Source organism: Diadema setosum, chromosome 11 (assembly GCF_964275005.1).
Source record: "Diadema setosum chromosome 11, eeDiaSeto1, whole genome shotgun sequence".
NCBI lineage: Eukaryota > Metazoa > Echinodermata > Echinoidea > Diadematoida > Diadematidae > Diadema > Diadema setosum.
The window spans coordinates 33,008,554-33,031,735 of NC_092695.1; the positions used below are offsets into that span (position 1 = coordinate 33,008,554).

The 23,182-nt window shown below is 37.2% G+C and overlaps 1 protein-coding gene across 1 annotated transcript in view; it reads right to left on the reverse strand.

Moving 5' to 3' along the window:
* LOC140234630 (uncharacterized) overlaps positions 1–23,182 on the reverse strand; it is a 34,954-nt gene that overhangs the window by 4,905 nt on the left and 6,867 nt on the right. The window contains exons 6-20 of the mRNA XM_072314657.1: positions 17,676–17,757; positions 15,966–16,144; positions 15,367–15,502; positions 14,663–14,727; positions 13,733–13,833; positions 12,465–12,598; positions 11,583–11,736; positions 9,367–9,453; positions 8,648–8,801; positions 7,481–7,610; positions 6,606–6,671; positions 5,896–5,954; positions 3,181–3,361; positions 1,519–1,602; positions 1,026–1,066 (exon numbers count right to left, since the gene is read on the reverse strand). Coding sequence (XP_072170758.1) covers positions 1,026–1,066; positions 1,519–1,602; positions 3,181–3,361; positions 5,896–5,954; positions 6,606–6,671; positions 7,481–7,610; positions 8,648–8,801; positions 9,367–9,453; positions 11,583–11,736; positions 12,465–12,598; positions 13,733–13,833; positions 14,663–14,727; positions 15,367–15,502; positions 15,966–16,144; positions 17,676–17,757 — 1,653 coding nt within the window. The remainder of the gene's footprint in view (positions 1–1,025; positions 1,067–1,518; positions 1,603–3,180; positions 3,362–5,895; positions 5,955–6,605; positions 6,672–7,480; positions 7,611–8,647; positions 8,802–9,366; positions 9,454–11,582; positions 11,737–12,464; positions 12,599–13,732; positions 13,834–14,662; positions 14,728–15,366; positions 15,503–15,965; positions 16,145–17,675; positions 17,758–23,182) is intronic.

A 23,182-nucleotide genomic window follows, 5' to 3' on the forward strand; every position in this document is an offset into this window, starting at 1 on the left:
CCCATAAGCCAGTCAATCAAGATACAAGATATGAGCCTTGCTCCATAAGTGAGCATGTGAGCATGTTTCTTTTTTTTTTCATACAACCTTTTCAAAAATGCAAAATAAAAAGTTTTTTTTTTCTTTTTCTTGTACAACTATATCAGGCATAATGAAATGAAGCTAGTACAATTTCAGTCAATACATAATATGAATCTCTGAATGTAATACACAGTAAACTACACCTCAACAATTTCAAAATCATACTACTAAGTTATGTTTGATTACTGTAAAAGTGGATATTTTCACGTTACTAATTTTTCGCGCTCGGCCCGGTTGGAAGAGTTTCGCTTGTTTTAATTCCGCGGAATCAAGACAGTAAGTACTGGAACATATGGCATGCAAAAATATTTGCGTGCTTTTATTTTTGCACTAGTTTCTGGTTGCATGAAATGCGCGAAAATTCAACATCGCGAAAATTTCCACTTTTACAGTAAACTTAAGATATGTTTGATTGAACAAGTCTATGGTATGCACTTTTAAAGCATATCATAGCCTTGTGTTTCCTATGATTTAAATGTCACTAACACAAAGCTTTTAATGATTATTCTCATGTAATAGCCTCTGTTTTTTTTTTCAACATTAAAGGGATGGTACAGTATTGGTGGAGATGAGGGCTGGGCTCTTCACTTTTTGCAAAATACCAAGAAGCCACTTATGAAATAGTACAAAGTATACCATTCTAAGAAGAATTCAAATTATCAAAAAACAAAGGAAAACAAAGCGATCGGAATAAAGGTGGGTCCCATCTTTTATTAGGATCGTTCTGTTTTGGATATCTCAGCCATTTCAAAACCAATTTTCATCAAATAAACATTGAATTCCTCTTGGAATTACATGCTCTTTCATATTTCATAAGAGATTTCACATTATCTCACCAAAAAAAGTTGGAAACCTGAAGTTAGGTCTCAACCAAAACTACACGATGCCTTCAGTGTGAAATTTTGAAATTAAAATTTCATAAAGTTATCAAAAAAGTGTCATACCTCAAGACCCAGATTGTAGAAGAATCTCAGGGTACAGATATCTGTTCAAGTAACAAATTGAAAACAAACATATATGTCATTGAAACAGGATTGAAATAAACATTGGTGTTATCTTTTGAATTCATGCAAGTGTTAACACCAAATATTCCCATAAAATAATTTAGCCATTGAATACTGTAATAAACAAGTCCAAAAAGTGAAAAATCGGTACATATTTCTTTTCCCCAAGTTTTTAAGAAAAGCTTAATACATCAGTAGGTAACAAAGATTTTTCAAACTGTCTGACTAATCTGATTGAAACTCTGACAGTAAACAATACGAAAAGAACTAATTCCTAGAATGGCTTCTTTTCTGCCGGAACAACTTAGCAGTGCTATCAAATTGAGGACTCTGGTACGCTTAAATATCACACTTATGCAAATTTAGGAATCTATGACTGAGTTATGACATAGTAGAAGAAGCTACAACTTCAAAAGCACTGTAAATATCTCACCCGTCATTGGCAGATCAGCTCCATTTGGGTCCTTAGAGATCAGGGCATGCCAGTTGACTGGCCCAGTCAAATTCCAGTCATTCACTGAACAGAACACAGAACAGAGATGATGTCTTCATCATAGTTCCCTGACACTTTTCTATTTCATTTTTTTTTCCCCCTGAACATCATGTCTATTTTCATCACTGCAATAATTGAACTCTTTAGAAAGTGTTTCATGGTACAGTGAATTGATGATATGAAACAACAGTGATTTAGGAAAAAGACGCACAATTGAACGCAATTAAACTGAAAATAAGCACAGTTAAAGATAATAAAAAGTTTTGGTACCTCAAAAATTTCCTTGTCTTAGTTTGTGTTTCAGGTTTAAGTACCTTTCATATAACTAACACTGTGAGACTTACTCGCCCCAAAGTGCTCTCATGTCTTAGTAATCATGCAATTAACTGCGACCAGCAGCCCCATACGCATAGCGACCAGCAGTCCCATACGCATAGCGTAATCGGGCTTCGCATTGTAGCATTCAGGATCATGACAGATTTAGTATCTCGGGATAAATGTTAACTTAAAATCCCAAAAATTCTTCAATTTGAAGACTTACCAATTAAGGTGAAGTATTGAAAACAGGATTTAGGCAACGTTTGGTTCTGCCTACAGTCCCTTTCTGTTCGAATTGATGACTGAATGTGACTCGGCCGAGAGGACCTTGGGAGAGCTACATACACCATGTACACTGAATACTACAGCCAGTGCATGCGAACACATCACATGCGCACAAATTTCAAATCCCATATCAATGGATAAGATGTTTGTGTGCGCATGCGCTGGCCGTAGTAGTCAGTGTATGCATCGGTCCATGGTGTATGTAGCTCTCCCAAGGTCCTCTCGACCGAGTCACATTCAGTCATCAATTCGAAAAGAAAGGGACTATTGGCAGAACCAAACGTTGTTCGAAGCCTGTTTTCAATACTTCAACTTAATTGGTAAGTCTTCAAATCGAAGAAATTTTGGGATTTTAAATTGACATTTACCCGCGATACTAATTCTGTCATGATCCTGAATGTTACAATGCGAAGCCCCATTACGCTATGCGTATGGGGCTGCTGGTCGCAGTTAGCTATGCGTACAATGGGCTGCACGCTGCTGGTCGCAGTCAGTGGTTTCGTACAATATTTATCGACGCTGTACGGCGACGGCTCTGGTACGAAACCATTGTTGCATGATTACTAAGACATGAGAGCACTTTGGGGCGAGTAATTCTCACAGACAACGTACTTTCACGTGAAACACAAACCAAGACAAGGAAATTCAGGGAAACTTTTGAGGTACCAAAACTTTTTATTATCTTTAAGTATTTGCAGATAAGACAGATTTAATGGTGAAAAGAGTACAGTGCCTTTTTGCATTATTATACTGACACCATCACTGACAGAGATATCAAAATGTTCAATTCTATCAAAATAAACTGACATGAACTCGATTAGTCATTACAACAGAATGCATACTCTTGGCGCGCACACACACACACACACACACACACACACACACAAAGCTGGAACATCTTTGTCTAAACTGACGCTTTCTTAAGGCAGCAACATCACTACAATGTAGGTACAAAGGCAAACTGCCGATTGTCACAGAGCAAACATATCATACGCTTACTGGGAATGAAGAAGTGGTAGAAAGGAAGGCCCATGGTGGCGAATGGTGGGACATAGCCAGCCGGAGCGATGTTTGGAGGCGAGCTTGCCTGAGGGTCCATACCAGGACTAACACTCAGGCTGGATGGAGTTGCACTCTTTGGCATGGACAACGGTGATGGTTGCATCATACCATCATCAGACTATTAAAGGGAAAGGCAATGATGTATGAGTGGAATACAAATGCAGCAGAACATATCCCTTGTCTTGCGATAATTAAATCGACACATTAAATTGCTCTGCAGAGATAGAAATGTTAGTGCTCAATATATATATATATCAAGACATGAAAATTCGTTTGATGCTGATTTTTTTTTTTTTTCTGCATATTGAATTTGTACTGGTAAAAAGTGAGAAGTTCAGATCTCTACAGACAAAAAATTGACCATAACAGCTACACTATTATTAAAATGGTCATAGAAACAAAAAAAAAAAAGAAAAAAGGAAGAAGTATTTGAATACATTCTTGTTTTTTATGTATTTTATGTATTTTCAGGATTTTGTTGTTGTTGTTGCTGTTTGCTTTTTCATTATAAGATTGCAAATGTCCTTCTTTCAGTTTTGTTATTATTAATGCGAACATGTATTTCCTTTTAGTTTTGTATCATCAAACACCAGCACATCTTTACAGGAGCATATCATGCAGATGACAGCGATATTCCTGATTAATGTAAATGAACACTTTTAAAAGTTCTGGAATGGATGCTGTCTGCACATTGTGCAACAAATCATTTTTTTTTTTCTACATACTCTCTTCAATATAATACAGAAAAGATGAATAAACCGTACCCTTATAAGCAGAAAACACGGCCAATGGCTGATAAAACAATGGGTATATACAATGAAATATTTTATTCTTGCCACTGTCATATTACTTGAGTGTCATAACTTGGAAGCTCTATGCACTGTGCATCCCAATCAATTTTGTAATTCATGCTCTCATGCCTAACCTTGTAATTCCATTTCATAATAACTATTGATGAAATCTGATATGTTTGTGGTTATCATTTTGATTTGTGGAATTGTTGCTGTTTTCATGCCTTCACAGTAAACTTAATACATGTTGGTGGTATATTGATTTAGTTATTTTAGGTTTTATCAAAGTCTGTGTGAAGAAGAAAAAATACTTAGCCAGTGGCTATACCATTGTGCTATTAGTTGCAGTTACTTCCAGATGATTTGGTTCCGCATCACACTCAGTGGTCACTGCAGTGACGGGCTGTTCTTCAATTGGTTGTTTTGAGTCGTTCGAAGAGGTCTTTGCATGAGAAGCACATATAAAAATTCACTGCATTTCCAATGTATCCTCCTGTGTGTACAAGGTGTCTCTACTCTACTTCATGCAAATTATCAGCTTTGGAAACTATAAGGGGTGAAATGTATTTATATTTTTTAATGTAAGAAGTTACTTTATTCTTAAAGAGCATTTGATTATGTGTGGCCTTTACATAGATTTGAATTCTGCAAAGTTTACACTTGCTATTGATCCACTAATACATGTTGAGTCGCATGCAAAATTGATTCAGTTTTTTATTTCAAAGTCATGCAATTTTATGTAAAAGATACTCTGCCTGTGGTTACATCATTTTGGTATAATTACAGCTAGATGGCTTGGTTCTGCGCCACACTGGTCATTGCAGTGACAGGCTGTTTTTCAATGGATTCTCTCTTAAATGAGTCAAATAAGTATTAAAAAAAATCACTGTATTTTGAAAAGATCATCCTAAATGCAGTAAATGTCTCGTTATATGTTGTACACATTGATTAGCATCTGTAACTGTATCATAAATATTTATTTATGTGTGTGCATGCAGTTACCCTATTTTAAGACAAAATTTGGAACATCAATGATTTAACGCAGATTTGAATTAGGCATAGTTTACTAGTTACCTACTGACGCAAGGTTGGCAGTCTATTGAATTATGAGTTTTTAATATTACTGTCATGCTCATGCAGTTTTATGTTAGAAATATTTAGCCAGAGGCTTTAGCATTCTGCTATCTGTTGTATTTACTTCTAGATGGTTTGGTTCCACACCACACTCAGTGGTCATTGCAGCAGTGGGCCGTTCGTCAGTGGGCTGTTTTGGGTCATTGGTAGAAGTCTTTGTGTAAGAAGTATTTAAAAACAGGATTATGCATTGGTACTCATTAAGGCAGGACATGTCTCTCAATCATTTCATGAAAGCAAATTTACTATCTTTTTATCATGATGTGATATGAAATCATTTTGCAATAAGTGTTCATTCTGCGAGTGTACGGCCACGTTAACATTGGCTACCAGCACAGTTACAGGTCATGGGAAGTGTTATGAATCCCAATCACTTTCAAACTACATGCACGTTGTTTACAAAATAATGTGGCTTGTTACTTCAGTAGATATTATGTACACACTTTACCATGTGTCATGTGATGACATTTCAGCATTTCCAATATTAATATGTTTTTATGAAGTTATTATCAGGGTGTCATGCACACAATCACAAAAAACAAAACAAAACCATGCATTAGAGGCTGAAGCTCTCTAAGCAAACTAAAACTGAAGACAGAAATTCACATTTAACGACAATACACAATAATTCTCCTTTTCCAGATTGACTGTATAAACCGAATGTTTTTTTAAATCTATACAATATGACAAAGAACACATACTGCAGGTGTGCTAAATGTCTGCTTACCATTTGAGGCATGGGACTGTATTGCCTGTCAATACAAGGACTTTCATCTCCAACTTGTTCTGTGGAATGGGAGATGAAAACTGGGTTATATTTACAAAGCATTCTAGGCTACTGACACGAGGCAAGAGTTTATCACAAATTTGATGACTCAAAACACATCCAGCATTTTCAAATGCATTAGTCACTTTAATATGCCTCAATCATCAAATTTTCTTTTTATTCATAACAATGGCAATATACGATGAAAATTGTGATGATAATGGAGAAAATTACACTGCAAGTAATTAGTGATCATCATAGCCACCTTTACTATCACTCCTCTTACATTTCTTCTAATTCTTATTATTCTTCTATTTCTTATTTCTCTCATTACTATCATCACTATCATAATTGTCTCTATATTGACCACTATCATTTCATTGTGACTTTGCCTCTTTTATACAGTGTTAGTTAGATTCAATGCAGTAACTTCAGAATCTTGAGTTATGTAACAAGAGTACATGTAGTTCTCCATTCACATCTAATTCATAATAGTTTGACGTCTGTCACATAAAATACACATGCATGAGATACAACACCTCAAAACTGAAACATTAGGCAGACATGGCCCCAAGGCATTAATCAGACTGTACAATATGTTCATTTTGAGGGGAAAGGTGTAATTTTTTTAACGAAAATAACCAAAATACTTATAAAATCCGCCTGCTTACCTTGATTTATCATCATGTCTGAGAACTGACCAGACAGCACACTCTCCATTTGATCCGATCCCCTCTCTAGGAACCAAGAAGTATTCAGCATAAATTAATTTTTAAATGAACTAACATACATGCATGTCAAATAAAAAGGGAAGCACTGAGAAACGACCACTGATAACTACTCAGTCAGCATATTTAAGACAAGAAAATGACAGTTGAATGTAATTTTACTGCATTTTTCATCAGCCACTACCATCAAATAATATCAAGAACCATGGAGCATATCTACACATAGTGCCCAATATTTAACACACATTTATATGACAAAGAATCACACTGGCATTCAGCTTTAATAGCTGTGGCGTTAACCACAGATTTTTGTTCTTTTCCTGTCTTTTTCATTTCAGAGGGTCCTCTTGTAGAGGGATCAAATGATAAACTCACTTTAAAGGTTTATCAGTATCACACTTTACAAAATTTAGATGTAAGGTTTGACAGGTCGTTTAGCACAATTTTCACTTGCATCGCTTGTTAATCTAAAATCACAGGTGGATCTACTAGATTTCTAATACTGTCCGGGGCAAACATTAAGCATGAGCAAGAACGTTGCTGCTTTCCTTCTTCTTTGATAACTTTATATTTTAAATACATGTCACAGCGAAAAAAGCATGTAACAGGCATACATATAATACACCATTTACGATTAACAATATAAACTCACACACAATCTGCGAGAGAAAAGATAAGAGGCAACAGGCAATTTAAGTTTACAATGCCGGACATGTTGTTTCATCTCTCACGTTCCCTCCTCATCAGTACATTTTTAAGCAATTAAATACTGCCCATGATACAGATATGTATTAACACTTAGGGGTTTGCATACATACTGTCTGACAGATGAGGTGATGATGTGTCCACTCGTTGCTGCGGTGATATGCTCCTTCTTCCATCCTTCCTGAGTTTGTTCCAGAACTGGGGCTGCTGAGTCCCTGGTGTACCCTGGGGCACACAATTTATCTTCAAAAGTGACAGAAACACAATTATGGCTTGGAAACCCCCAACAGTTAAGCACATACTTCAAATCACATCACATGGAATATTTTGCTGTCAGGTAATGCACAAGTACAAAATGAGGCATACATCTTTCAATGCAGACAATAATCTCTTCTCAGTTCATTTCAGTTTTAAAAAATAACGGTTAAACACATTATCAGCAAATTGGGAAACAGATATTTTTTTCCATGACAGAAAAGGTTACCCATTATTAAAATCAAATATGAACTCACACACAAATACATAGATGTTTCTAAACCAGCTACACGTGACACATTCTACATATATAAATTTAGAATAGAAACTCAAAGTGATTGACTTTAAAAAATGGGAATATTATTGGCCAACATTTGTTAAAACATCATGAATCATCTTCCATTGTTCTCATTGAAACACAATAGTAAACACCATTGACTGTCTGGAGAAAGGAACAATGAGTATTAAACTCCTCTCAGTAATAAAAATGTCTGTATAGAGAGAGGAGTCTCAAAATTGTAGGTTTTGCCCTGTTCTAATGGGGCCTCAAACAATGCAGAACAGCATAAGCCAGTCCGTACTTTAGCTAATGAGTGCACTTAATTCATAACCTTCCTGCTTTCTTCTTTAATTCAGGCATTCATCGTTATCAAGTGACATAATGATTAAAGGGGATGGCTAGTAACTGATCAGTGGGAATCAGTGGGAATGCTGAGGGATGATTGTTCCAATCCTTGTGGGATTCATTAAAGAGTACATTATATATCTACTGTTGTGTGAAAATTATTTGCTTCAGAACGGTCTCATATTCGAGTAATGTGCAGATCAATGCCCCGTCACTGACCAGGCACGCTAACCTGGAAACATTAAACTGCACATTACTATTCATAACATCAAAGCCTCTTAACTAAGTGAATTAAAAAAAGACAACAAACAAACATGCCTTTTATCATCAAATGAGTTTTTTCCGCTCATGGGCAATGCGGAATTATAAACTGGCTTATTGACATAGCATCTTCACTCACAGGAGAAAGTGAATGGAACGGTTGATCCCGTAGCTCATAGAGGGCAAAGGTATCTTCAAAGGTCTTTCTGTCATCCAGGTCATCACTTGGGTGCTCACCCTCATAGCAGCCTCCAGGTCCTGGCTGGTTGTACATTCGCCCAGTCCTCCCTCCTCTGCTTGTGAAGTATTATAAGCAATTAAAAATATACAGGCAAAGTGTACAAGACTCAATGGCCTTTTTCTCTCCCATGAGAAAAGTAATCAGGAGTTTTCAAAGCTTTTAATGACTGCACAATTTGCTCATGATCACTTGCTGTAACCATTTTGAGAGACAAAAAAAAATAATAATAATCAGAAAAACAATGACAGATCTCAGACATCAATGGAGTTTTTCATCTTACCTTCCTGTACTGAACATTGTCATATGTAAATCAGTCTTGGCACGTTTTTCAATGAACAAGTTTAATCATAAAAACAATGGTCCCCAACAGTTTCAGCATGCAATTACTGCTCTCATATGCTTTGGAACACTACTCTCCAATGAATAAAAAAGGAAAATTGCACAACTATTAATAAACAGATACTATTGTTAACTCTCTTCTTAAATCTGGGAACGGCAAGGCATTTGTCATACACAGCTGTCATGTGCCAAGACACTGGTATCACATTTGTCATCTTAAAGTGTTAGCAATATTGCAACTTCGGCAGCCAAATCCCAAAATGATGAGAAGGGATCACCTGAATGGATGCCCCTGCATCACTTGGTTGCTAGGGTAATTGGGCAGTCTCCCTCGTCCCATGTGCTCAGCGTGTCCCTCCATAACTCTGTACATAATACAAGATTTGTAGTGCTAGTTGAGGACTTTCCTCACCACAACTATACACTCTTTAACCCCTACTTTTCTTATACTCTTGGAAACATAGTTACTGTATATGACATGTATTCAGCACGTCTAATTTTTTGCAAATCAGGACTTCTCGACAATTTCGCAAACAGTTAAATTTTTTATCATGGAATACAACAATGAACAGAGAAATACATGCATGCAGGATGCATTCATGTCAAGATCTAAGCAAATATTTTTTAACTTAATTACCGAATTGCCAAGAGCACCTGACTTGCGAAATTCTTTAAAATAAACCCCCTCAAAATATATGCAATATACAGTACTATACTGGCATTTACCTTAAACACAAAACAATTAAATTATGTCATTCCCTCTACATCGCTCTCAAATAGTGCAAAGCACAGGTGGAGCTGGTTAGAGGGAGCTAAGCCTTCTAAGCTAGTGATATAGAGCTATCACCACCAGTTACATGTGTCTGTAAATCATACTGACATACAAGGATGGAACTCATTAGCAGCTTGCACATCTCTACAGTTGATCATTATTTTCAAGAAAAAAAATATCACTGAAAGTGATTAATACCCCCGCCCCGTGACGACAGCCTTACCCAAGGAATGATCTTTCCTTGATCTTCTGCCATTTAAATGCCCTTACCATGGCAACGCAGCTTCCGACACGTCCGGAAAATATGTCTTGCACATCTTCCCACCAAGACTATTGTGTGTGCCACATTTCATAAGCTTTTGTCAAAAACTGAGGAAGTAGTTTAATCCACAAGATCTTTCCTTGATTTTCCGCCATTAATATGCCGTTACCATGGCAACGCAGCTTCTGACACGTCCAAAAAATATGTCTTGCACATCTTCCCACCAAGATCAATGTGTGTGCCACATTTCATGAGCTTCAGTCGAATACAGAGGAATTAGTTCAATCCGCAAGATCTTTCCTTGATCTTCTGCCATTTATATGCCATTACCATGGCAACGCAGCTTCTGACACGTCCGAAAAATATGTCTTCCACATCTTCCCACCAAGATCAAGGTGTGTGCCACATTTCATAAGCTTTGGTCAAAAAACTGAGGAAGTAGTTAAATCCGCAAGATCTTTCCTTGATCTTCTGCCAGTAATATGCCGTTACCATGGCAACGTACTTTCGGGTACTGTCAAAAAATGTGTCTTGCACATCTACAACCAAAGGCACACATCTGTACCAAGTTTCATGGAAATTGGGCAAAAACTGAGGAAGCAGTTTGCAACACAAAATTTTCTATCATTTTGGCTCATAATATGTGAGCTGTTACCATGGCAACATACTTTTTGTCACTGTCAAGAAATGTGTCATGCTGACCTATATCCTAAGACAAACATTCAATATGAATTCCATGAGAATTGGAAGAACACTGATGAAGCAGTTTTGCCATGAAGCATTTTGCCCTATATTTTACCAATAACATGCCGTTACCATGGCAACGCACTTTTTGCCACTGCGGAAATATGTGTCTTGCACATTAACATATTCAGATGAACATCTGTACCTAATTTCATAAAAATTGATCAAAAACTGTGGGAGGAGTTCGCGACGCAAGATTTGTACCCATTTTTGCCCATAATATGCCGTTACCATGGCAACGTACTTTTGGGTACTGTCAAAAAATACGTCTTGCACATCTACAACCCAAGGCACACATCTGTGCCAAGTTTTATGGGAATCGGTTGAAAACTGAGGAAGTAGTTCGCGACGCAAGATTTGCAACGGACCGACCGCCCGACCGCCCGCCCGACCGCCCGACCGCCCGACCGTCCACTGATTCCTATATACCCCCTTCAAACTTCGTTTGGCGGGGGTATAAAAAAAGGCAAGGTATTACAAATTGCCTTCATTCAAGTTTGTTATTTCTGGATTTCCATGTCATTACCATGCTGGAAAGTGGTTAATTTAAAGTACTAGCATACACTGTATATGCTGCAATGTGGCAGACTGTAGTGAATTTCTCTGGTAACTATTGTTAGCTTACTGTTGTTTTGCTTTCATTCATGGTTTACTTGCGTGCACATTTACTTTCAAAAAGCATGGCAACTAAAATGTTGAGGAGGCTGTTGTATTACCGGAACGGTGAAGGGCCTCTGAAAGCTTTGTCCGGCTGACTGTGGATGTGCTGGTCAGACATCACATCTCCACCAGGGGGATAGGATTGGCTCACCATCATCATCCCCTGGCCTCGCCCCCACTTGGCAGGTGGTCTGCCTCTATTCCTGAAGTCTCAAATACCAATGATAAATAAAAGATATTTGTACAGACTACAATATAGTCAACAGGGAAGCCTGTTATTGAAGGACTTGTAGAATCATTATGTCTCTGTGGTAATTGACCTTTGCCATGATCATCAAGGGCAATTTACAAATTTTATATGATATTAATGCAGAGTATATACTGGCATTTCAAAGACTGACATTATATGCCTTCTGCATGAATATGCATTAGATTTAGAAAAGAATATTAAAAGAACATGAAGCAATTGCACAGGCCAAAAGCTAGTATTTTACAGGACTCAGAGTGCTATGGGAATAATAACCTATTAAAAGTAAGTTGACACATCGGAAACTAAATCATATTTTGAAAAGGACCATCTCTCACTAAGGACTAAAAGATTTTTCTGACATTCATGAAAATATGAAACCAACTTCTTGAGAACCAGATTAAACAGAATTTGACCTTGATCTCAATAATTATTCTTTTCAAATGCTGATCAGTAAATTGCTTTGTGATGCTTTTACAGTGGAGTTGTAGCTGAAGAAAACCTGATCTACATTTTTATCATATCATAATCTCAACAAGCCGATCTAGGATCTAGACAAATGAACAGGTAGGTGGACAATGGACTTCCGTGCTGCTTTCGAAGCATTTGGCTTGGATAGGTGTCAAGCTGGTCACACTGCATTACATAAATACAAAGAAATATCTAATAATGCACCACTTTTTATGCTTACCAACACCATTTGCTCCTCCATTGGCACATTTCTGGTGGTAGGCCATGTTTTTGTAGCCTCGACCCCCAACAACAGTCCATGGTCGGGGAGGGTTCAAGGGGTGGGGCTTCACATTCTTCAGTGGCACTTCATGCCTGCAGAGTGGTAGAGGAGGATAATGTGAAGTTGTTTCAAAGAGGCACAGGAAGAAGGAAAGAGAGAGAGATAGATAGATAAGCAGACAGGTAAAAACAAGAAAATAATCCTCATTTCAAAACACTGTTTAGTGGATGAAACACAGCTGTGTAACCTTTTAATGAGCTGTAAATGTGGCAGGCTTCCTTGGGTAGTAGATTCCACTCCTGGCAGGTGGTAGCAGGAAGAATTTAAGTTGTCATTTAGTTTTTATCCCTTCTCTGGTAATCATGCACATCTGCCTGGTTGGTTCTTGTCAAATTGTAAGCCACGATGTAACTGCTGAGCCATGAACGATGGCCCCACTCAGAAAAAACAAGCACCACTTAATCTGTAACCAATTCCCATGAGGAGCATCTCATAAGAGCAGGTGGCTAACCTTACCTGATTTCATCAGCTGCTGCCACACATCCTGCAATAATCATTACCTGTAAAGCAAAGAGGCTTTCATCACTACCTCCCATACCCGACTACTGTAAAAGTGGAAATTTTGGGGCATTTTGTGCAACCAGAAACTAGTGCGAAAAAAAAAAGCACAGAAATATTTTTGCTTACCATGTGTTCCAGTACTTGATGTCTTGATTCCGCGGAATTAAAAACACGCGAAACTCTTCTAACCCCGCCAAGCATGAAAAATTAATTTAAAAATATCCACTTTTAAAGTATCATATCCGCCATTGGAGAACCCTGACCAAACACAACACACACAGTTACCCAGTCCCCCATAGAAACAGATCCTACTACTCCATCAGCAATGCAAAACTTAAAAGCTTTGTATAACCAGTATTCCTTAATTGTAGGAGTATTATTAGTCCATTAATTAAGTCATGCAAGTATCTTAATGCAACATTTCTAGGGTATACGATGATTTGCATGTCAAGGATAAACACAAATAAACACACAATAATGCTGTAATGATCCCTATCAATCTTTATTTCCCTTTTTTTTTTTTGAGGGGGGAGGGGGAATTGCTTTCCTTGGATTTTACCCACTGTCACAAAATGAACATGGTCACTATCAGCTGCAGGCAGTATCATTGGGCTGAACAATAAAAAAACAAAGAAATAAACAAACAAGTATGTCACGATACCCACTTTTCTCCTAGGTCCTCTATGAAGACTGTAAAGGGTCCTTGGTCTGGCTTCACTTCCTGGATGTGAGCATTGTACCACTTTCTATGGTCATCTAGACACACCTGAAAATAAAGTTTGCACAGAAGCCCTAAATTCATCAGCACTGATTGATGTGGGGTCACCATACCTGTAAATGGCACCTCAACAGCATAAATTTTCCAAAATTCGCTGAACTGATACATTCCTATTCACTAATTTCATATTCACTCAAGTTTTCTTTTCAAATGCCTGCTTTTTATTTCGAGGGATTTTCTATTTGTATTGCTGCACAAACCAAAATGAAAAGAATAACAAAGTCATGTAAGATATTACAGGAATGACTTCATAACTACTGTTACATTGCCATTATGCTTGGGCAATGTTTGTTCAATTATATAATGACCATGTTGCTCTCAAGGACATTTTCACAGTTTTGCAAATATGAGCTACTACACAGGAAATGAAACTAATCATTAATTGAAAGATAGCCCTACTGATAAAAGTAATCCAAGGTTCCTCATTACAAAATGAAATAGCATCTCTCATATTGCTGGTATAGCCAGTCAACAGAGTACGGAAGCGATGATGTCACAGTCTTTTGCTACAGCTTGGGTTGGAACCAAGTGCGAGCATGGTTAGCAACAATAGTGTTCACAAACTGGGCCAGGTAAGGTTGTTTGGAACCAGTTTCCATGGCAATGAATGGCCATGACATCACACTTTGGTACTATACATCAGCAAAGAAACCTGAAATGTCGTCGATGCAAGCACAAGAAGGACGACATTACAAGTACACTATCAGTGTATATTTCTCCTGATGAAAAAAACAAACAAACTATGAGCAATGCACTACAATATTGTCTTAATGCAAAAACCAGCATTCATGCGTCTGATTATGTTCTAAAATCTCACCTGCACTTTGTCTCCAGGGCAGAACTGTAGACCTGAGGCCATGATGTAGTCTTGATGTAGCTGTTCTGTATTTGGAGTACGCAAATCAAACTGCATTATTCTCTCCATTATCCTTTATCATAAACTCAACTCAATTTCTGTGATAACTAGTCACAATAAATGAATTTCAGCTGATCTGAATGTTAATGGGCGACCTTATGATTATTTCAAACACACGATAACTAAAGTTCCCTCTCCGACAGCAAAATATAATTGCATCTCAGCTATAGATCGATTTTGACCCTGGATCACACATTCACATTTGCATTTACACTCATAACAGGAATGAGACAGAAATTACTGAAATTTAAAAAAAAAAACACACACACACACACTTTTGGTTCAAAATGTAATTTCAACAATCTAAATTCTTTTGAGATCCCTGTTAGTTTTTGGTATCTAAAAACAACAAAGCCACAGCAAATAAAGAAAGATTACAATCATAGCATAAGAAGCTCTATCATCACAATCACATGAAAATGTTGCACTGTATAGCGTCTTATGCAACACAAAGCTGTCACTATAAAAACTTCTGCGGGAAAGAAAACATATTTTGCTCTTTATGCTCCTATCATCACAACAATTTTCACTCGAACTCATAATGCTCAGTCCTATGCATTTCAGCAAAATACAAACATATTGAAACAACCAATCGGCTATCATACGTTTATTAGCCTCATTCCAGCAGTCGTATTCCACATTGCGGTAGAGGTCTGGGTCCAGTGCTTTGGCCACCTTGTAGGGCAGTGGGGGCCGTCGTTTCTCTATCCTCGGTTTTCCAAACCGGTCTCTCTCATCGTCCTGAAAATGGATTTGACACAACAAATATGAACAGCCAATGACCACTTGCAAGAGACAAGTAGCCATAAAGGGATTTATCCCCCTCGAATATTACATTTGATAGCATGTTTGACAGATTCTGTGTCTGCATCATAAAAAAAATAAAAGAATTGCTTGCACCAAAGTGTGCACCATGTCATTGAATTTCAACTAAAAAAAATGCAAATTTTTGCGGGATGACCCCCATCCCCCTGCTAAATCCCCTGCTTGCTTTTCCCTGAAATATTGAACATCTTCTTGCCTCCCCCCCCCCCCCCCCTTTCCCCCCCAGGTTACAGTATATCAATGTTACCGTTGGTGTTTCTGTCTCCCCCACTCCCCTCCCCACCCCTTTACATAAAATTGCCACCACTGGGTGTACCCATATACACTGTACATATAATTATATGCATAAATCTATGAAGGTATATTGGTATATTCTCACCCCTTGTCTTCGTGGCGAGTGCTGATCTCTATCTAGCCCATCGGTGTTATTGTTTCTCTCCCTAAACCCATATGGCCTGGGTGTCTTCTTACTGGGAGAGCTTCGCAGGATCTCTACGGCTTCGTCGGCTTCTTTGGCAATGTTGAATACTCTCTTGTAGAGAATCTCGTACACGATAGCTGCAATTATTGAGAGTACATACAGTATTCAGTGAAAGAGCCACGCAATATTACATCCCCATTACATTTTATCCTAAGAAAAATGATCCACAGGCCACAGTTTAACACGAATAACATGAATGATAACCAGCGAACTTCAGGAGTCAAGGTCATGAGCTACATTTATCCAATACGAAGCAAACAATAAAAATTCCTTTTTATTTTTTAAATGCACTCACATACACAAACTTATAGTTACGCCATAGTTACAGAGCAAAATTTCTGCTTCGTCATACAACAAATCCAGTCCCTCCTACATGCAGAATAACAATTTGATTGTAAATGATTGACAAACTTTCTTTCATCAATGTAAACAAATGATTGTTCAGTGTTTGAGTAATAGCCATGATAAAAAAAATCATGAGCACATACACCTATCAACGTAATCAAACACTGATTATTCAGTACCAGAGCAAAACCCATGATAAATAATTGTGGGTATGTATACTCAGCATGTACACCTATGCCAATGACTTCTAATCACAGCTTTTACTCAGACACTGAATAATTGATGTTCATTTCCGTTGTTGAAGGGCAATTTGTCAACAGTTGCAATAGACACATCTTGATGCAGGAATCATTAATTTGCAGCAGTAGCTGAAGTCAATCTGTAATGTTTGTTTCATCAGATATTTGGCTGATATGAACACACACAGGGGTCATTCAAAATGCAAAGCTATGATATCTTCATGAACATTAGCTTTCCACCCCCCCCCCCCCCCTTATTACAGGATTTGGGATGAATGTCTTGAAAGAGGAGCATTTTATTTTCCCATGTAACAACCCCATACATTCTCATGCTTTAAAGGTAGGGAATCCCATTTGCATGCCTTAAATGAAGAGTTGTGTAAACACAGTGGTATGTTGAAGAGAGTATCCTTTTAGAAACTCCCATAAAGTATTGAAAGTGGAAGGTAACATTCAGTACATTTTTATTGACCTTTAGATTTTTAATTGAATTTTTTTCGGGGCTCACCGTAAATTCCAACATTACTAGGCTACCTTTGCAGACCCATGCACTGCATGTGTGTCCATCATGTATATTTTGTGAATAAACTTCATCAAAACTTACAAACATTTCTATATACATTCTTGCCACACACTCTATATGTTACTACATCAGCTCTTATACTTTTAGATTTGTGTTTATAGATAAAAAATACAGAAGACTGCAACAAAAAGGCTTAAGTGTGGCTGACACACAGAACTACTGAGTAGTTGAGTTTTGTGCATTATTCAAATTGTGGATAACTGTTGACTTCCAAATTTCTCACCAGTGGCCTAAACAAGTCCCCTGAGGTTCATATTTAATGTTTGGCTGCATTTTGGGAGTTCTGTAAAAGGTATCCCCTACCTTTAAAACATTACCCCCCCCCCCCAAAAAAAAAAAAAAAAAAAAAAAAAAAAAAAATGGGAAAAAAATAACACTTCCTCTGTTACATACAATATTCTCTTGAAGTACATTCTACAATTACCTGGATGGTATACTTACATTGACACACAGCAAGACCACTGTGGTATGACTTGGAGAACACACTGTCATAATGGTTGTTGTTGGTGAAACATAGAAGCACCTGAATACAATAAAAAGTAAAGAAAAAGAATGAAAACAGATCATCAGTGGAATAAAGGTCTGCTTCTCAACCAGTGGGCAGCAAAGCTCTCGCAGGTGGGCCACAATGTTGGCCAAAATGAAATGAGAAGATTTGTAGGTTTAAAATCTTACTGGGCCTAAAAAAATGCATGCATTCTAATAGCAATTATCCTGTATTTTTGTTTTTTCAATTTTGGATTCAGCTTCTCTTTCAGAAAGAAATCCAAAGAAAAAGCCTCTAACAGTTTGCTTTTGTAGCCTGTGATATATTACATCATTATCGCACATACTTATTATCGACACAAAACATATGCATGCACACACAAAAAAAACATAGAAACAGAAACAGACTCAGATTCAGACACACACAACACACACACAAATAAACAAACAAAATGTCAATCCAAATTTTGCATTCATTTGGAAATAGATTGCCTGAGTAATGTATTCAAATTATGTTCATGTTTTGTTTTGTTTTTCACAAAAGTTCCCTTTCAACAACTACAAAGCTTCTTGCATTACCTAGCAACAACAAAGCAAATATCTGCCAACAGAACTTAATGGCAGGAAACAGATGAATTAAATGTTTCATTACTGGGGTGCAGAAAAAGCAATATCTACAAATAAGCCATTTCGGGGTTCCACTTTGAGCATGAGCAGAAAAAGGTCATCTGTACCAGCAGAGCATGTTGGTTTTTAAATTCACTAAGATAAGCATCTGTGATGTAATGATTATTGAAGTACCCAATACTGTCTAGGAATTTTTGCCCAAGTCAAGGTATGTAGACTGAAATATTTGAAAATAATAGAACAGACAGACTTAGCATAGCACCAAGGAGGTACAAGAGAATGGAGTCACAACTGTCATATTTCCTTCGCAGCCAGGTTCGATGCCGCCACTCGAAAGTATTTGAAGCATGTGACAAAGGATCTGCCGCGCAGATAGGAAGGCAACTGACTCATGTCTAATTGCATAATCATCAGCCACTTTCTAAGGAAGATATGTTTTTGTGATGGTAATTATTTTTCGCCATCTCTACTTCAAAAAGATAGGTGATATGTAATAGTAAAGATACAGGGATGCGCGAATAGAAATTGTGCAAAAAATGATGAAATAAAAATGAAAATTACTCGACTGGCCATGTCCGGACACTTATCTCATATATCTATTAATAAAGAATTATGCTTGAAGATTATTCCGTATCAGTTTTATTTGTTGGAATTAAGTGGAAAAGTGGTAAAACCAGCTTTCCCGGAGGGTACAGTTTTAAACACTTTCACATGATACAGCTCTGATTTACACTTTTGCACATTTCTGGAAGGGAATGACCTTTGTTTAATGGGCTTTATCATTAAATGGGATTTCGCTTCATTTAATAGATAAAGCAAGCAAAATATAGCCAACATTAAGTTAACGTTCCAAATGAATCTTCAGATTGCTCAGCAAGACGGTGACATAAGACGGCTGCATCAAATCCAGTCATCAAAGGCACAAATGCACCTGTGGAATTCTTTTGTACATCAATAGAAAAGCGAAAACTGTTTGAATAATTACAGCCAGTTGGAACTCCATATCTCTTACACCTCCTTGATAGCACACACTAACTTCAAATATCATCTGTATCAAAACATGAGCTGAATCATGGCAAAATATTACAGCTGTCATCACGATCTACCTAACAAAGGGTAGAGTCCAAGTAGTTATCAAGCTAATCGTGTCTTGCTTCATTACCTGGCTTTGGTTATTATTACTATGATATGTTACATCTTCATTGTAATAGGGCATGTAATGATGAATAACAGACATACCATTCCAACTTTATGACTGCTTCTTAGCAAAGGCTGTTCCTGACAACCAAAAGGCCTTCCCAACATGGCAAGAACTAATGCACACAAATTGGATTCCAAGTTATGACACACTTTTGAGTTCCAAAGGCAGGCATGGAGGTTGAATGGAATACTGTATAAGCTGTTATTTTCGCTGGGGTTTAATTTTCGCGAATCACTGCTAGACTGCGAATTTCACAACATGCAAAAATGTTGCCATACACTAGGTTAATAGTGCACTAACAGATAAGCCTGGATGTCAAATCATGAAAACAACATCTCGCGAAAATGTATGTGACCTCCCCATTGACGAAAATATCTGTATGTGAAAATAATAGCATATAAAGTAGCTTGATACTCATCCTCAGAGGAAAAATATAATCAATTTGAAAAGAAGTACTGCGGTCCTTTAGACAAACCCACTCAGGTCAGGTGTGACAGAATGACAATCCTACAAAAAGGCAACGGTAATAAGCCAGTTCGGAGTTCCACTTTGCGCATGAGGAGAAACAAGGTCATTCGGACCAACAGGCATGTTGGTTTTTAAATTTACTGGGATAAGCATCTGTCATGTAATGATTATTCATGTAATCCTTATAAATGCCGCTTGCCAGCACATCCACCTGACAGCAAAAGTGGTATTTGGCAATATCAATAGAAAGAGATTGTCAATACATCCAATGCAAAATAATGAAATGGATGCTTTCTCAAGTGTGAATTGACAGATCATTCTGCTCATCCGCATGGTCTACGCAAGTTTATTCTTTGTTTGAACGAGATTGATGAATCCCATAAATTGTTACGTAAAGCTTATGTATTATGTCGCTCTGAAAACGAGTGAAGTGCCCCTAACCAACTGAGAAAAAAGAAAGGTAATTCGTACCAATGTGCCCATGAGCTAACTCCGAACTGGCTTATACCACGGACCTACTTCACACATGGACATTCCTCACTCATTAATGCATTCATGCACCTGTTTATGTCAAAAAGCGTCACAATAACATCTTGCACATGCTTTCCTGCTTTGACCTCATCAAAAATTCCTACAGCCAGCCTGGATAAAAACAAGATGGCGCTTTGAGGAATCTGTCTTACTCCTTGTTCACTGTCAACTGATATTGGGACATCTGTGCTGACTGGCTAACAATGCATGAGGATAGATAACACTCATTGGTAAAGCAAAGTAAGCAAAATAGAGATTAATTTAGTCATTACCATTAGCAACCCCTTCTTTAAATGCAATATCTAGTTGGCAGTTTGAAGTATTGGTCCTGAGAGAATCCAGACACAAAAATATTAAAGGCACATTACAAAAATCATTTATAATTGAGGTAAACAACATTCTTAAAACAATGCATTGTTCACAGTCTGAGAGTTGTATCAGCATTATGTTCTTTTTGAGCATTCAATGCATATGCTTTTACTTTACAACAGGAAGAATGAATTATACATGAGGCACACACATCCTGACATAACACCAAAATCTAATTTTACTATCTAAACTCAGGCCATTGATCACAAATGTGCTATGTAACTCATGACCCTTTTGAGTGTTGTTAGGGCAGCTAATAACAAACTTACAAAATGTCCGTATGAATGTCTTCTCTCTATTTTTTTTTTTTTTTCCAGATTATAAAGCTCATAGTCTGTAGCAACTTTCATAGTTTTCCAAGGAGCAATTTGATGCATCCTACTTTGGAAAAACAAGATGAGAAGTATTTTGTGATCCCTTCCTTTAAACTTAATCATATGCACAACAATGCAAGACAGGACATGTGTTGCATCTCTGACTGTATGAATAAATTAGAGGCAAGTGGCATTCTCGAGTCTGAACGAACAAGAATTCAGAATCTGGAATCTACCTCCTGTGCAAGTCTGGGTGAGAGAGGAGGTAACATGTGGGCAAAATCCTGTGCAGAAAGTATGAATACACACTTTGTGCACGGATTATCCTCCTAAGTTTTCAACACATGATAGTCTACCTGTTATAACATAATCATACTTTTTGGGAGCAAAGTTTGGCAAGGAGTAACAATACCATGCCCGAGACTGTAGAGTGTAGACAAAAGACTATTCCTGTAAAGATCTAAATTTGATGGTCTTTAAGAAAAAAGTTGATCCTGAGCTACTGTACATTTTTATTGCTATTGAAGCCAACAGCGCATCAAGATTTAACTGCTACGTAATAATAAGGTTCAAAGGAACAGAGAGAAAGAGATGATACGCACATAATCACTGTCATTCACCTATCCTATAAAGTCACTGATTGAGGAAAGGTTGGAAGTGACAAAATCAACAAATTGGATGTGGGCAGTCAAAGCACCGAGATTAACTCACGACTCAAATAAGAATGCCTTGGCTCATTTCAAAGCTCATTAGACGTGGTTGGTAGTGTGGTTCAACATTTTATCTCCTGGTTTTACTTTCATTAGCTTGGTAAATCTTGTTGGTATGAAACTCAAGTGTTCAGTTTAATGACAGGTTACATGTAATATCATTAGTATGTACTTCCTCTATCCTTCACTTCAAGACAGTGAAATTAATCTGATCTACATATGACTGTAAGACCAAGGCTATTGCATGTTCAAACCAACAAGAAATGGAAGTATATACATGTATATGCCAGATACATGAGGTATCAAGTCTTTTATTTAAAAGAAAATAATTGTGCATCTTTTATTGTTGTTGATTTAAAATATTTTGAGATGATCTTCTCTTTAAACAACTATTCATGGAATCATTGTATACTTAATGTAAATCACATTAATGCTATTACTTACCAAATTTTGGCCAATTGCTATTCACAAGATTCTGACATGCAAAAGCATTGCAACAATCATATTTACACTCTCATCTGGTGGAAAATACTGAGAAAGTTTGGTATGCTCTATATTCGCTCTTTGTAAAATTCACAGCAGAACGTGACTGTAAAATTTATACCATCCAGTGGATAGATCTTTCTCGTATTTTGTTTAAATTTCTTTAAACAAAAAAAAATAAAAAAACACAAAAACTGATAGTATGAATATGATACAGAAGCACTTGTGGTCAATTCCATTGTGACTTATGGGACAAAGTGACAATTTTCGGCAATTTCAAACCAGTATTTTGAGAAAATAGTTGCATCAAATGCATTTTTCTCAGTTCATGGTTAGATCCATCATATCACAGTTTATGAAAACACCATACTTAGTTTGAAAAGTATCATTGCATTACGTACAGCAACGACAAATTGCTGTCGTGACTTATGGGACATCTGAGGACCACCGTTTTTCACATGGGAAAGTAGGTTCTGAAATATTCTTACACACAGAGTCTCTAGAAAGATATTTTCTTTCCTGAATGTAGCAAAGGGTTGGTGCTTACCATGAGCCAAGTGGTATTAATATCTACTCATTGGTACAGTAGCAGGATAGGGAAAACCAGTGTGACTGATGGGACATAAAAACGTGACTTATGGGACGCTATCAACTACCACATTTTGAGATTGAGAGAATAATATTTACTGGTGCCGGAACAAGTTCTAGAGCATCATAAAACCAATCTATGACCAAAGAACATTCAGAAAATAAGCCATC